The following is a 15,166-nucleotide window of genomic DNA, read 5'->3' as shown; positions in this document are numbered from 1 at the left end:
ATGTGCATTGCCTATTTCCTTTTCAACAGGCCGATGCCCAGGGGCCATCCGTATGGCCACTACCCTGAATCTGCACAAGTCATTCCTAAACCAAAATGAGGGATTTAAAAATCAACAAAAAGAGAGAAAAGCCTTGCACCAAGGAAGGGCATTCGACAGTTCCAGGTTCATGTTTCAACATAACTGAGCATCTGAATATGGGGTGAGGGAACACACTTGTGTTTTTACAATATAAATAGCATTTGGGAAAGGTACTACACATGGACACAGCTACTGCAGGACTCGAGCATGCAGAGGAAATTCCCCGTCGCTCACAACCACTCATCCCATCCCACCCTTCCCTCCCACCTCCAAAAAAATTCCTCTGCTGGTTAAATTCCTCTTTCAATTGTTTTAAATATTTCTTTCGTGGCCTGGCAACATTCTTAGTCTTTTATACAGCAAGTTTTCTATTTAATCACATTTCACCCGACAGGAGACAGCTCTGTGGGAGGAACAACCCAGGCTCGGGAGAACCTTGCCAATTTTTTAAACTTTTATTAGTCTCAGTTTGGTTTTATTCGTGGAGACATCTACTGAAAAGGTCAGAAACTCGGAAATAAAAGAACCCAAAAGCAGAACCCTGTTTGCAGGGCCTCACAACCACGCAGGCGCAGCCAGGCACAGGAAAAGGACCCGTAGCAGAGGCAGGAGAAAGGATGGCACCTCCAATCCTCAAGGCAGAACAAAACCAAAGTAAAAAAGGAATTAAATTGCTTTATTCTATCTCCACTCTTTCACTAGGACAGTTTAATACCCATGGAGTCTCTTAAGATGCTAATCTACCATCTGCTAGCCCACAAATCCTTCCCACTTATTCCCTTAAAGATCCAGCCAGAGCTTTGCGTAACAGCCTCTCCCCAGAACAACGACCACCTTGCAAAGGGGCTTAAAAATAATAATCAAAACAAGAATATTGTCTCTCTCCATCCAGTATTTTCAGGGAATTAAGTGGAAGAGATTGCAGTGCAGCATTCCAGGTTGCTGGCTGGCCAGGCTGGGCTGTGGAGCAGGGGAGGCTCTGGGTGCCCTCTGCTCTGCTCTCCCCCTGCACCTGAACCTTCCCAGCTCTGCCACGGCCCCTCCAGCTCGGCACCAGCACTGCCTCCTTCTCTCCTCTGAACTGACTGAGCTCCTCCAAAGAGAGGGGAAGACTTTCCAGTGGCTCCAGCAGGGTTTGGACCAGGCTCTGTGCCAAGCACTGCTCCACATCAGCTCTTCAGCCCCAGGGGATTTGCAAAGGTCCAGGTGGGAGCTGCCCCCTCAACACTCCAGGGCTGGGCTCTGCCTTTAATGCTCCTTCAATCCTCAGGGAGCTGAGTCCAGTCAAGGCAGGGCTTGCACTCCTCTTCCCCAGGAGGAACTCACAGGCTCAGTCCTTGCTTAAGGAAAGGATGTCACGACAATCAGATGTTTGAGGAATTTCTTCTTTAATAGGATAAAAGAAAAACATACAAACACCTCCCAAGCTTCTGTCATGGAATGATTCTCACACTGTAAGGAGCACAACTCAAAAAAAAAAAATTAAAAAATAAAGAGACAAAGGAAAGAGAAAGGAGAAGTGCTAAGGGAGAAGTGCTGCCGGGGAGCCTCTGGCTCGTGGGGAGCTAACACAAGCAGCAACAGAACACTTGCCAAACCAGGGCGGCACGCTGGAACTCAAAGCCATGCTGATCCTGAACTAGAAAGCAACTGTGATGGCAAAGATGGGGAAGGAAGGTGAGAGGAATGACCCAAACCTGGCCATTTCTTCCCTAAGCCCCTCCCTGGGGATGTGGCAGCGATGCCAACATCCATCCCAGGGCGTGCAGAGAGCCAATGGCAGAAACATCCCAGCATGAACATTGCTTCCCCACCTTCCCCAGCTTACAAAGATAGTGTTTCTTACAAAAGAAGAACCCAGAACATTCCAGGACATCTGCTCTTGCTCTCCCTCTCCCCGCTGTAACATCAGTCACAATTCGTTTGGGGGTGAGGGGGGAGGATTTAATTTATTTTCTGTTTTAAAGCCATAATCTAGAAAAATGTTTTGTGGAAACTTTCATTTTCCTATTTTTGCTTGCTTTTTTTTTTTAATAATGCTCATTCATAGAAAACTTCACAAAGGTGACGTCTATGTACAGAAAACACGATTCCAAAGGCTGCTTCAGTAGTCAATGTAATAGCACCTTGAAAGACAAAAGTTTGACAGATTTGAAAAAGTCATTTTGTTAAATTTTAACCCTTTCCTCATAAAAAAGAACCAGTCACAAAGCTCCATCTGTAGAAACTCTTCCAAAGTCTCCATGTGAAAAGCTGAAGGGTTTCCAAGCTCCCCAGCTCTTGGTCAGCAACTCCTGGCAAGGTCGAGGTAGCAGCCAGACAGGGATTTCCTGCAGTCCAAACCAAGAGGAGATGAAAGAAATTCACAGCAGGCTATTGCACAGGGCTGGTCTTCCATTCCACAGTTTCCTATTTATTTTTCCACTAACTCAAAAAGGGTTAATTGAATATTTTGGATGAATCCTGGTTAAAACATGTTGCTCTGAGTCCCAGGCTGGTACTGTGTCTGCAACAGGCTCTCCATGAAGGCCAGGTAATCTGGGGTTTGTCCATATTCCTCAGGATTCCTGGGATTCCCCAGCCGGGGACGCTTGGCTGCTCTCACTTCATCTCCTGAAAACACATCTTCCTGAGGGGCCCCAGTGCTGAGGGACTGCAGGAGACACAAAACAACCTTTAGGGGCACAGCAGGAGCACAGGGAGAGACCCACAGTCCCCCTGGGCTGGGAACACTCTCCAGCCCCATCACCTGGTTCAATGAAATGGCTTTACAGGGTCTGAAAACACCCAGCAAGTCTGGAATCAAAAAAAGCTATGAAATAAATCCCTCATCTTTTCTAGGCTCAGTAATTCCACTGTACGCACTTAAAGACAGCCTGATCTTGTAGATTAAGAGATTTACAGGTAAGAGCCACACTCTAAATCTCCAGTTTGGTGAGAAAAGGGGGTTTGGTCCCACGGAGATAATCAGTTCTCCAGAAAGCCCTGAGCTGCAGCCCAGCTCACCTCACCCTTGGACAGGATGACTCCATATAACTGAATTCATAAGGTGTAAAATGATCTGAACATAATCTTTTAACCAGTGTAAAATGATCTGAACATAATCTTTTAACCAGAGAAAATAAAACTCTGAGCTGAACACATGCAAGGGGAAATCATTTCTGTGCCTCTCAAGCATCCATGGCCAGGATTCCACTCTGTGTATTTTGGGAATGAAAAGCAGTTTTACAGCCACAGAAACTGGAGGCTGCATTCACCTAATGTCTAAAAAATACATGAAGAAAACGTGAAGGGGTTCTGCAAGCTGCAGCTGGTTTATTGTTTGCTATTTTGGTACCCACCAGGCGAGACTTGACTCTCTTGGGAAGCTCTTCCTCCAAGGTATAAATATCCCCACGCTTCACCATTAGCTGAGAGCCATCTTCAAACTCCACCTGCAGGGAGGCAGAAGGTGAACAGCCCATTCCCAGCCTGTGGCACAGCTGGGCCCCCCAGGCACACCCAGGAAGCATCAGGGGCCAGTTCCGTGGGTGTCTCTGTGGAATGAGCACTCCCAAGCTCTGGGGAGGATGCTGAGCCCAAAAAGTGCTGCTGTCAGTGCTGTTCAGGCACCTCTGTCTTATCCAAGTGGATTCATTCAGTGCTCCATGGATCCCAAAATATCTGTACTCCAGCTGGCCCAGCACCTCACATTTCTACTGATTTTTGATTCATATCCTGCAAAAAGCAGCTTTTCACTTATGATAAAAGCAGCCCTCTATTCAGGCCAATATGGTAATAAGAATTTCTTTCATCTTAAACAAAGCATTTCTACAGGTCACAAGGAAACAACTCCAGCTACTAAAGTACATTTGTATTTCAAACAGCAGAAATAGTCAGCCAGGTACAAAAAACTCCTCCCATGAAACCCTTTTTGCTAAGCACTGATTATATCATGAATTATGCATCAGATGTTCCAGGGATGTTTATTCATGGAAACGTGCACAGCAAAATGTTAAAACTATTAAAAGTTTTTAAGGGATTCTTATTTCCTTTGCCCAAGACTTTAATACACTTTTCTGCATAAAGCAGAAGGACACAGAGCACAGTTTAATAGGGGTGTCAAGTTCAGGCTGGACAAACTCAGAAGGAATAAATCATCTGCTCCCAAATCCTCCTCCTGCTCTGCCCAGCTCCAGCAGCCCATCCCTGGTGCAGGCTCAGCTCTCCCATCCTGGAGCACACCCCAGGGATCTCTCTGCCACTCACCTGGTAAATCTGACTGATCTGGGCTGCAATGAACTTGGCCTTGTAGATGATCCCGTCCGTCCACTGCAGCTGCACCAGCTCCCCCTCCGGAGGGGGCCCCATCTGGATGCAGTCCCTGCTCTGAGGACAGAGAGAGAGGGGTCAGAGACACAGCTCCAGCAGAGCTCAGGAGCCAGAGGTGTGCTAAAATCACATGGTAATGAGCAATAGGATACATTTCTGCACTTGTGATTAATTGTGGGCATCTCAAACAAAACCAGCCTGAGAGAGCAGCAATTGACTCTGGCAGCTCCTTCTGCTGCCAGCACCCAGTTCATGGACATTTCTCATTACAAATCCCACAGTATCACATCTCCAGTATCTCAAAAACAAGCAGGGCAACTCAGTGAATCAGTGGCACAATCAGGAAGGCAATGCATGAGCTGACAAATCAGCCTCTTCTAGACATTCCCTCTATTAAGTGAATTCCCTGTTTTGAACCAGAAGTGCTTACGAACAATCTGCTTCCCCCATGAATCACACTTGTCAGTTGAAAAATAAGATTATTCAACCACAAAACAAATAGGATGAAATTTAGAACAAACACTGCTTTCTGTGAAGTCATCAGCATTCAGCAAGATCACATCTTTGTAAAGCAACCAAAAAATAAATGAGATAATGTCAGAAACAAGATCTGTCATGAAGAGCAGGATGAGATTTTCTAGGCAAGCAGCAACTTAAAAATTAAAATGAAAAAGTTAAGTTTTGCTCTGCTGTTCCAGCCCAAGGCACAGCTCAGTTTGTAGTGCCTGTGCCACAGCAGTGTCCCAGAGCTGCCTTACAATGATGCTCTCGGGGTAAACGTTGTCGCTGTAGGAGCCGTCGTCGAAGTTGACCTCGTAGAAGGTCTGGGTGCTGGTGCCGATGACCCTGCAGCGATAGTAGAGCCCGTTCCTGTTCTTGGTGATCACTGTCTGCCCCAGGGCCACCTCCCTGCGGAACGGGACCTGCAGGGACACAGGAACAGCTGCCAGACACAGCTCCAAAGCTGGGTCCAAAATTCCATGGAATCATGGAATGGTTTGGGTGGGAAGGACCTTAAATCCCACCCAGTGCCACCCCTGCCATGGCAGGGACACCTCCCACATTCCCAGGGCGTTCCCAGCCCTGTCCAGCCTGGCTTTGGGCATTGCCAGGGATCCAGGGGCAGCCCCAGCTGCTCTGGGCACCTGTGCTACTGTTCTATCCTCTCCACAGCCAGGAATTCCTTCCCAATACCCCATCCAAACCAGCCCTCTTGCAGATTAAAGCCATCCCCAACAATGACTTCCTGGACAATCCTTCTGCATTAAAAACACAAAACATATTGAGCCAACACAGGCGGGGAGAAGCTATTTTAAAAAACCCCAGAAACCAAACAACCCAACAAAACCCCAAATCCCCCAGTCCAACCCCCCAGCCCAGCCCAAAACCTACGTTCTGGTTTGCTGCTTTGTGCTTGAAGCAGGTGATGGACACCACGTAGGGCCAGTCGTCGGGCTCCATGGGCACGCCGGCCGCGTGCGCGCACGTCACGTGGAAGGACGTGGAGCAGTGCTCGTAGGAGCACTGCACACAGGCCCCAGACACCTTCTTCATCCTCTTCCTGCAGTACACACACCTCTGCAAGGGAACACAGCTGGGGTCAGAGCCAGCTCTGCAAGGGAACACAGCTGGGGTCACCTCTGCAAGGGAACGCAAATGGAGTTACACCCAGCTCTGCAAGGGAACACACCCAGAGCTCAGACCTCTCAAGGAGCAGAGCCTGGAGCCCTGCAGAGACCCCACAGCCCCCACAGGAGGTGGCACATGGCTCAGAGCCTGCGGCTGCAGTGCCACAGCCCAAGTGATGCTCTGTGCCAAGGGGTCAAGCCCACATGGCCAGTACTGTCTCTCCACTCAGGATCTCTCCAAGCCAATATCCAGCAGACATTGCCATTCCCTGCCTCACCACTCCCATGGCCATGCCAGCACCTCCAGTCACTCAGCCCTGCAGAGCCACACTGGGCCCAGACAGACTGGACCCCAGTTTGGACTGGGCAAACACCCACCAGCGGCACCAGGGCACTGCTGCACCCTCATCCTCCTCACATAAACAGTGCACCTACACTTCATTAACTCCAACAGCAGCTGGATGCTCACAGGTGCGCTGCTGGAAAATAACATTTCCATTTTTCTGAAGGAACAGAACACAGTAACTGGGTGGCAATTTGCTCGATTATATTTAATGGGACATTGTATTGATCAGATCTCATGGAATATAAAATCATATAATGGAACAAAAATACTGTGTGTTTATTTTAGATGCATAAGCGTATCAACCATAAATATTTTATTGGCATCCATGTCAGATGAGCCACTGTAGATAATTCAGTCAGTTTTGCAAACAAAAGAAATAAAAACATTGTACGAAAAAACCCCAGAATTATCAGGGAAAAGGTCTGAAATCTCAGAGACATTTTCACACTCATTTTCTGCAAAGCAGATCCAGTTATGAGGTAAATCGATGTAAGATGTGGGACTGCTTTAAAAAGAAATTACATTTTCTCAAAGCTAAAAATCCTGAGCCTGATGGCACTGACAGTGAGCAGGAGCTATAGTGGGAACAAGACAAATTTCCTCACTCCCTATAACAGCACCAATTCTTGTTTCCAGTCTCTCAGAAATACAGAAAAGGAGATTTTGGGAATCCCAGTCTAAAGAACGGATTCTTGCATAATGTTTCCAGGGATCCATTTGGAAACACCACTCAGTTTTTAACATTTCCAGGAATCTGTCACTGATCAGCAAATCCCAGAATGGTTTGGGCTGGAAGGACCTTAAAGCTCATCCCAATCATCCAGTCCATCCACTGGCCTTGGACACTTCCAGGGGTGGGGCAGCTTCTTTACCTTATCTGAGGCCGGCACAAGGCAAATCAGGGCAAAATTAATACCAAACACAGGAGACAAATGTGCTTTTCATGATTAAAATGAACAAAAGGTGTCCCTGACCATGGCAGGGGGTGGAACTCCAAAACCTTCAAGGTCCATCCAACCCAAACCATTCTGGAATTCTGGGATTCCTTCTCCAGGAACACTTCTCTTCCTTGAAAGCAAAAGATGCAAAAGAACAGGAGATTTGTTCTTCCTTATTCCTGTGCAACATCCCCTCCCTGGCTGGGCTCTGCCCCACATTTCTATGAAGTAAGTCCCATGAATTAACTGAAGGCAGTTTGTTTACACCAAAGATTAATTTGGCCTTTTTACACAAACGAACAAAAGCCAGGAAATTCAAAGCCAGAGCCTGAGTGCTGCCAGAACGTGGGTTTAGCCTTTAATAAGCTGAGCCTTTATCACTCTGCAAACCATGTTCCAGAGCTGATAAGCAGCAGGAAAGTGCACAGCAGGACTGAGGGGAGCCAATGGCACTGATGCCATTATTAACCTGTCAATATCCCCCTGTCCCAGCAGCTGCTGACACACAGGGGGCTCAGGGAGCATTAACCCTGCCAGGGCAGGAATCTGCCCCTCCTGATGCCAACAGGGCTCTGCCAAGCCAGGAATAGCACACACCCAGTGCCACCCTGTGCCCACACAAACTCCCTGTGACAGGCACAAGAGCTGCAGCGAAGGGATGTTCAGAGTAAATATGATCAAAAGATAAATGTGAGTGACAGTGAGCCTGATGTGCAAGGAGTGATGGAGGAAGTGACAGTTCTTGGCTGTGAGGGTGGTGAAACACTGGCACAGGGTGCCCAGGGAAGCTGTGGCTGCTCCATCCCTGGGACTGTCCAGGGCCGGGCTGGACAGGACTGGGAGCAGCCTGGAACAGTGAAGGGGTCCCTGCCCGTGGCAGGGGTGGCTCTGGGTGGGATTTGAGGCCCCTTCCAACCCAAACCAGTCTGGGATCTATGAAAATACAGATCTGGAAGTGTGGGAGATGGGATGGACAGAAACACCAGTGCCAAGCGCTGTGGGAAAGCTGCACAAGGAGATTTAAAAGCATTTTCTGTGGGAGGGGAAAGAGTCCAAAGCACAGGAGAGAAATCTTCGGAATAAATGCACACCAGAGTCAGGTCACTGCTGAGAGTAAGAAATGGGCTGTCTGCTGCATGATGAACACTGCAATTCATTTACTCCACTGAGGAATGACAGCTAATTATTCCAAATTTCCACGTCATAAATAATTTACGTGCACAGGCCTGTAATGTGCCATCAATCTGGGAGCAGGAAACTGCAGTTCTGAAAATGGTGCCATACCCACAGATGTACTGAAAAGTCTGTGCTTGCACAAGGAGACCTGGTCCATGCTCAGAGAACAGGATATACCTTTCACCAGATCACTGCCACTCCTTGGCACCTCAGCCCTCATCACAGCAACTTAAAACAATAAAAAAATATTAAAAAATCAAATTATAACCATGGATAACCCCTACCCCCTCTCTCCTCCACTACCCTCATCTATTTACATCAACTGTCCTCACATCATTCCTTCTCTCCTTTTCCAGCTTTTCCAGGCACAAAGGTCATCTCCCCAGTTGTATCAAGTACTGCACCAAGTCCATCATTGCCAAAGTCAGGAGCTCCAATGCCATCACCTTTTAGTCTCCCTCAGTTTATCTTCCTAACTGCAGCTGCTCACCTCCAAAGCACAGACAGCCCCCAGCTCCTCCAGTGACTCCCCACATGCTCCAGGAATTACCTGCAAATTCCCATGAAGAATCCTAAACCTCCCCACCATGGCTCATGAGTCTCTGCACACAATCTTATCCAATTTACACTCCCTTTGTACCCCACAGCACCACTGCCTCTGTATTCTGCCATCCAAATTAATTGTTTAATCCTCACCTAATTGAAAACTCTAAAACTTTCCAAGTGAAGGGCTTAAAGCCAGGCTTTGACATTTGAGCTACAAGCCAGGCTCTGGCTAACAGCAGCATAAGGAATATGTGCCTGTAAATTCCAACACTGGCCTGTGTAAGTCAAGGCACTTCATGTAAAAAATCTCCAGGTTCTCTGAGAAAGGAAGAAAACACGAGGTGCAAATGGAATACAACAGAAGAAATCAAACAAAATTTCTTTCCAGAGCTCCAGCAGCATTTGGACAACACTCTCAGGGTGGAATTGTTGGGGTGTCTGTGCAGGGCCAGGAGCTGGACTGATGGCCTTTGGGGACCCTCCCAGCTCAGGATATTCTGAGATTCTATGAAACTTTGCAGTTTAACTTGAGGAATGAGTGAGAAATGGGTGCAGTGGGTCCGTGCAGAGGCTCTGGCAGGCACAGGCTCTGCTTTGGAGCAGAGCAAAGCAGCGGAGTCAGACACACACAGACACTGCCCTGGCTCTGCAGCACTGCCAGGCAGCCAAGGAAGGGTTAAAGAATTAAGTCATGTTTCCTTGTGAGGCTCCATTAAGCAATACAAGTGAGTGTTGTGTAAAAGGATTTTAAGTTCAGCGTTACAAGTGCTGGTAATGAAGAGGATGCACGTTGGAAGTGTCAGCTGATCCATAAAGAGCCACGGCTGCAAGATTTATCACCCTGGCACTGCGCTGCCCCATCACTCCTGCTGAATAATGAATGCTTTTTACATTCACATTTGTGTACAAAACCCATTTGCACAACAGAGAAATAACTCTGGAAGCAGGGATAGGTTCCTCCTAATCTCTCACCCGGGCTGGCTGCACTAAGTAGCAGCTCTGTTAACGAATCCATCAGCACTAACCCATCTATCACTGCTCCAGCACCTTCCCCATCCCACACTGTGTCACCCAGCTGACTTCTGTACCAAAAAAAGCAGCAAAAGCACAATTTATTTTGCAATAACACACTATAGTGATGGAGCATTAACTAACATTAAGATAAATTGCTCTGAGCTAATGAATCGTCCATTACTAATCCCTCGGATGAGGCCACACAGCTAAATAACAACTTGGAGCTGGGCTTGTATTAAAATCCTTGCAGTCTTGCCTTGCAGTCAGGGTCACAGAAATATTTATTCATTTCTACAAGAGATTTCTTGATAGAAAGAGAGAAATGTTGTAAGGAAAGGTGAATTACAGATAACAATTCAGCTTCTCTCTAGTCACCATGTCCCTCTGCAATCCTGCTGTGCAGTACTTGGAGTAAATGGAGCTGTTAGGCACTTTACACCTGACTGCAGGTGGGAAGGAGTCCCAGGCTCTGCCCAGGGTACAGCACACTCCCAGAGAGTAAAGGCACATCTGGAAATCTGAGCTGCTTGTGTGTCAAAGCACTGACAGGGCTCAGCAGACACAAACGACGCAGCTTTTGTTTGGAAATGAGAGCGAGATCACCTCCAATCTCAGCTGCTTCACGAACCCACACAATGATTTTCTGTCTGGTTAAGCTTTTCCCTTTGGCTCCTGTTCCCAACCACTGTCCCCAGGAAAAGACACCCACCAGTTTCCACCTCTGCTCGGGGATGGCGCTGATGTCCACAGGATGACGCTCTATGACATTGAGGAAACGCGCCTCGGGGACAGCGATAGCACAGATCACATGGACCCACCTGGGGAGTCAAAGTGAAGACACAAATCAGGGCCTGCCATCATCTGAATGAAATGCTCAGGAGGGCAGTTAACATTTCCCTGCCTCCCTCAGCATCGAGGCACATTTCCAGGGGTTGGCAGCTGTGGCAATGTTCCCAATTGACTGTTAATCAGGGTGGCACAAGGTAAATGTCTCTGGAACAACAGAGATCAACCTTCCCCTACACCTGATATTGCACAATGCTAAACATTCTCTGAGACTTTTCTCTGCGAAACAACCACATTCAGCAGGAGTTCAGAAGCTCTGCTGTCAAGCAGCCTGGTGCAGTGTAGGGCAGCACAGTCCCTTAGGCTCATGCTGCCAAGTCAACGAGGAGCAGTTCCCTTCAGAACCCCAAAACTTGCTGCTACACTGAGCATTAAGATCAAATTCACAAGACAAGGAGATCAGGTGCAGCATGGAAGGAAAACACCCTCAGAACCAGCACTCACCGGCCATCAGTGGTCATCTGGAGAGCTCCTCCCCTGAGATTGCACAGGCAACATTCCTGCGGGAACACAACTCCTTCAGAACGGGACCAAAAACTCTGCCAGGCTCTTCATCCTCCCCAGAAAGTGACCACACCCCACCTGGGATGCCAAAGGCAGTGTGAATCCTCCCCCCTGTGTGTGTGGGGCAGTGAGTGGGTGCTGTGCCAGTCCTTACCACTGCCCATCTCCCACCTGGGATGTCAAAGCAATGTGAATCCTCCCTGTGTGTGGGGCAGTTCCAGGGGTGCTGTGCCAGTCTCCTTACCACTGCCCATCTCCCACCTGGGATGTCAAAGCAATGTGAATCCTCCCCCCTGTGTGTGTGGGGCAGTGAGTGGGTGCTGTGCCAGTCCTTACCGCTGCCCATCTCCCACCTGGGATGCCAAAGGCAGTGTGAATCCTCCCCCCTGTGTGTGTGGGGCAGTGAGTGGGTGCTGTGCCAGTCTCCTTACCACTGCCCATCTCCCACCTGGGATGCCAAAGGCAGTGTGAATCCTCCCCCCTGTGTGTGTGGGGCAGTGCCAGGGGTGCTGTGCCAGTCCTTACCGCTGCCCAGGCGCCGGCCGAGCACCGCGAGCACGACCAGCCCTCGTTCACCAGCTCCGGGCGTATCCCGTAACAGCCTGCAACACACAGAGCCACAGCCTGTCAGGGCAGCCCTTCCTCAGCACCTCTCAGTTCCACCCCATGACTTTTCCGTTCAGAAGCAACTCTGAGAGCATTTGAGGAACTGTATTCCAACAAAATCGGAATTGGGACCAGCAGATCTGAAAATAAACAAACCCTTAAACCCCCTCACAGGTAACCCTCACGTTTGTTTTTCCCTTTTCTAAGGACTGCAATAGCAACACTTTGTTTCTTTAGGCAGGAGCTGGGCTCCAAGGTGATGCCACCACTGCTGGAGTGCACTCACACATGGAAACAGGGAAGGGCACTGAATTTTGGCAAGGTTGAAGCAGTTACTTTTGCTGAGTGGTGTTATGAGGAAGGACAAGGCCAATAATACTGCAAGGAAATTAAATATCTGCATTCCACGTGGTTAGCAGTATTTAATTTATGGTTACAGGAAGTGTGAAAACCATCTCATTCTACAGAGCATCAATTACTGTAACATGCAAACACCAAATCCTCCTACAACACCACCAAAATAGTAAAGTGGTATTATGCCTATTATAAAGACAGGGAAATAAGAACAAAAAAAGTCTTTAAAATTCTATAAAAGGCACTGAGGTTTGTCACTGAAAACAATGGGGAAAAGACATAAATACAGTTTTGGAAAAGTAGATCTATGTGATTCCTGCAAGCTTGTAAAGTGAGTGGAAAACTGAAGATAAGCATCTCAACTAACACACAGCTCATTCCACCCAGCCTCTATCCCTCCTAACAGAATCTCATTCAGCCTTCACCTATCCTAACAAACTAAGAGAAAATTTCAGCTGGGAAAAACAATCTCAAATTACTGAATTAAACTTAAAAGAAGACATTCAGAAAGCACTGGGATTGCCACCACAGCCTGATTTATAAATATCATCCACTTAACCAGATAAACAGCATGTCAAAAAAAGTCAATACTATGGATCTGCAGCTGCTTTCCACATCCGAGGTCTCTTTTCATCATATGGCAAATCAGGGCAGCAAATTCCACCCAGGCCTAGAACAGGGACAGGGGTGTTCAGGGCAAAACTGAGCTGAGGGAGAGCCAGACCCTGAGCACAGCCTCAAGCTGCACCAGGGGAGGTTTAGATTGAAAATTAGGAAAAATATCTTCATGGAAAGGGTTGGAACAGCCTGCCCAGGGCAGAGGTGGAATCACCATCTCTGGAAGTGTTAAAAACATCCATGGATGTGGCACCTGAGGACATGGCTAGTGGTGGGCAGGGTGGTGGTGCTGGGCTGACGTTTGGACTTGATGGACTTCAAGGTCTTTTCCAACTTCAGTGATTCTGTGAGGGCAGAACAGTCCCATTTACTGAACCCCAGGTTGTCCCATAGGGATCATCCAAGAAAAATATGCTCTTTTAATGGATTTTGTGAGTGCCTCAAAAGACCAGAAACCTTCCCAAACCTTCCCCTCTCCGTAGGGCCTGGCTGCTGGAACCCAGCACAGTTTGAGAGGGCACTTCCCAAGAACACACAGGCTGCCAGCTGCTTTTACAGTCAGCCAAAATACACCTCACCACTGCAATCCTGCAATAAAAGCAAATGGATCCTCTGCAGCAAAGTCAAAGGGATGTCACAGAACACAGGGAAACAACCAGGCACTGGAGCCTCCATCAGATTTAACACCTGTCCTGTCCTACCCTCAAGGGGAGAGTACAGCCAAAATATAAAGCTGAGTTTCTCTAAAAAAAGATGGATCTCAGGTCTGAGCCTGCAGATTAACATCACCTTGCCCACAGCCCTCTGTCCTTAAATAGAATTTGGCCACAGAAACCATTCTGATAGACTGGACTATTGCAGGTCTAAGGATGGACAAGATGCAGGAGCCCTGAATTGTGGAGGGAGAAATCTTCCTCCTCACATCCACTCTGCATCCCATGGCCTGATTAGCCAGAAATGACCATAATCAGGGATTCAGCATAGAAACAAAAGTTTCTTCCAGTTCCCCAGCCCTGCTGAGCTGCACGGGGACCTGCAGACTCTAAAATTGGAACAACAAAAGTAATTCCAGCTGATGCAAGTCAAATAAGATTCCCCATCTGTCAAGATCAAACAGCTGAACAGTAATTCGTCACAAATGTTAACTGGATGCTGTACAATCTCCACTGAAGGTACACTCCACCAGGATTAATCAGATCTTCTTTTAGACATAACTATCAGGGAAGCAAACAGACATATGTTCCCGTTTGTAATCAAGTGCCATTACTACAAACACTATCACAGACACTAATAAAATATATCTCAAACTACTCCATAATCTCTGTTGCATGCAGGAACAATATAGCCTCCCCCAGCAGAACAATACTGGAACAAAATATGTGAGAGAAAAGAGTGCAATAAAGCCTTTGAGTTCTGCTTTATTACAAAAAATGAAAGGTATCAAAAGAAAGAATCTTTTCTGTGAGACAGAGAAGAATCAGCCAACAAAATAAGCAGTAAAAAGAATATTGGTGTGTATTTTTAAGATCAGTGGCTGCCAAGATGGACTTGAATACACAGATGTGCTTTGAGAGAAAGGTTCCCTGCCCATGGCAGGGGATGGGAACTGGATGAGCTTTAAGCTCCTTCCAACCCAAACCTTTCTGGGATTCCTGATATCCTTGTACCAAGAAAGATAAAAATGGGAGTGACAGGATACAAACCTGCCAAAAGGAACTCAAATACAGCAACACACAAACTCCTGATTTCTGGGGACCCAAAGGCCCTGGGGAAGGTGAAACACTCACTAGCATGAACCTGCAGGCAGCATTTGGCACAGGATATCAAGGGACTGGTTCCATCCTCTCCAATGTAGGAATTTGAAGGAAGGGGCTCGGTGTTCTCTCCACTTGAGGTAAAGCACATCTCTGGGATCAGGGGCTTGGTCTTCTGCCCACACTTGGAAAGGTGCACGAACGAGGACGGCTCCCCCGTGGAGGCTGGGGCAGCTTCCTTCTCCACCTGTGAGGACTGCAGAGAAAAACCCCATCACTGGAACCTCCTCTGCCTGGCCATGGTGCTCACTTTCCACTCTGAGCACTCCCCTAGCAAAAAGGTCACCCAACACCTGACACCAAGCAGCCCACAAACAGCCTAAAATCCTGATTCCCCCCTTGCTTCTCCCCTCTCTTCCTCAGGCATCGACTGGGATCTGTAAT

The 15,166-nt window shown here is 47.8% G+C and overlaps 1 protein-coding gene across 1 annotated transcript in view; it reads right to left on the bottom strand.

The window, feature by feature from the left end:
* Window positions 1-517: 517 nt before the first annotated feature.
* KDM4B (lysine demethylase 4B) overlaps window positions 518-15,166 on the bottom strand; it is a 69,351-nt gene continuing 54,702 nt past the window's right edge. The window contains 9 exon segments of the mRNA XM_030966500.1: window positions 518-2,734; window positions 3,423-3,515; window positions 4,330-4,449; window positions 5,151-5,315; window positions 5,785-5,970; window positions 10,750-10,858; window positions 11,331-11,386; window positions 11,916-11,992; window positions 14,756-14,978. Coding sequence (XP_030822360.1) covers window positions 2,549-2,734; window positions 3,423-3,515; window positions 4,330-4,449; window positions 5,151-5,315; window positions 5,785-5,970; window positions 10,750-10,858; window positions 11,331-11,386; window positions 11,916-11,992; window positions 14,756-14,978 — 1,215 coding nt within the window. The 3' untranslated portion in view covers window positions 518-2,548.

The sequence above is a fragment of the Camarhynchus parvulus genome, chromosome 28 (genome assembly GCF_901933205.1).
Source record: "Camarhynchus parvulus chromosome 28, STF_HiC, whole genome shotgun sequence".
Taxonomy (NCBI): domain Eukaryota; kingdom Metazoa; phylum Chordata; class Aves; order Passeriformes; family Thraupidae; genus Camarhynchus; species Camarhynchus parvulus.
This window is presented reverse-complemented; position numbering and strand designations above follow the sequence as displayed.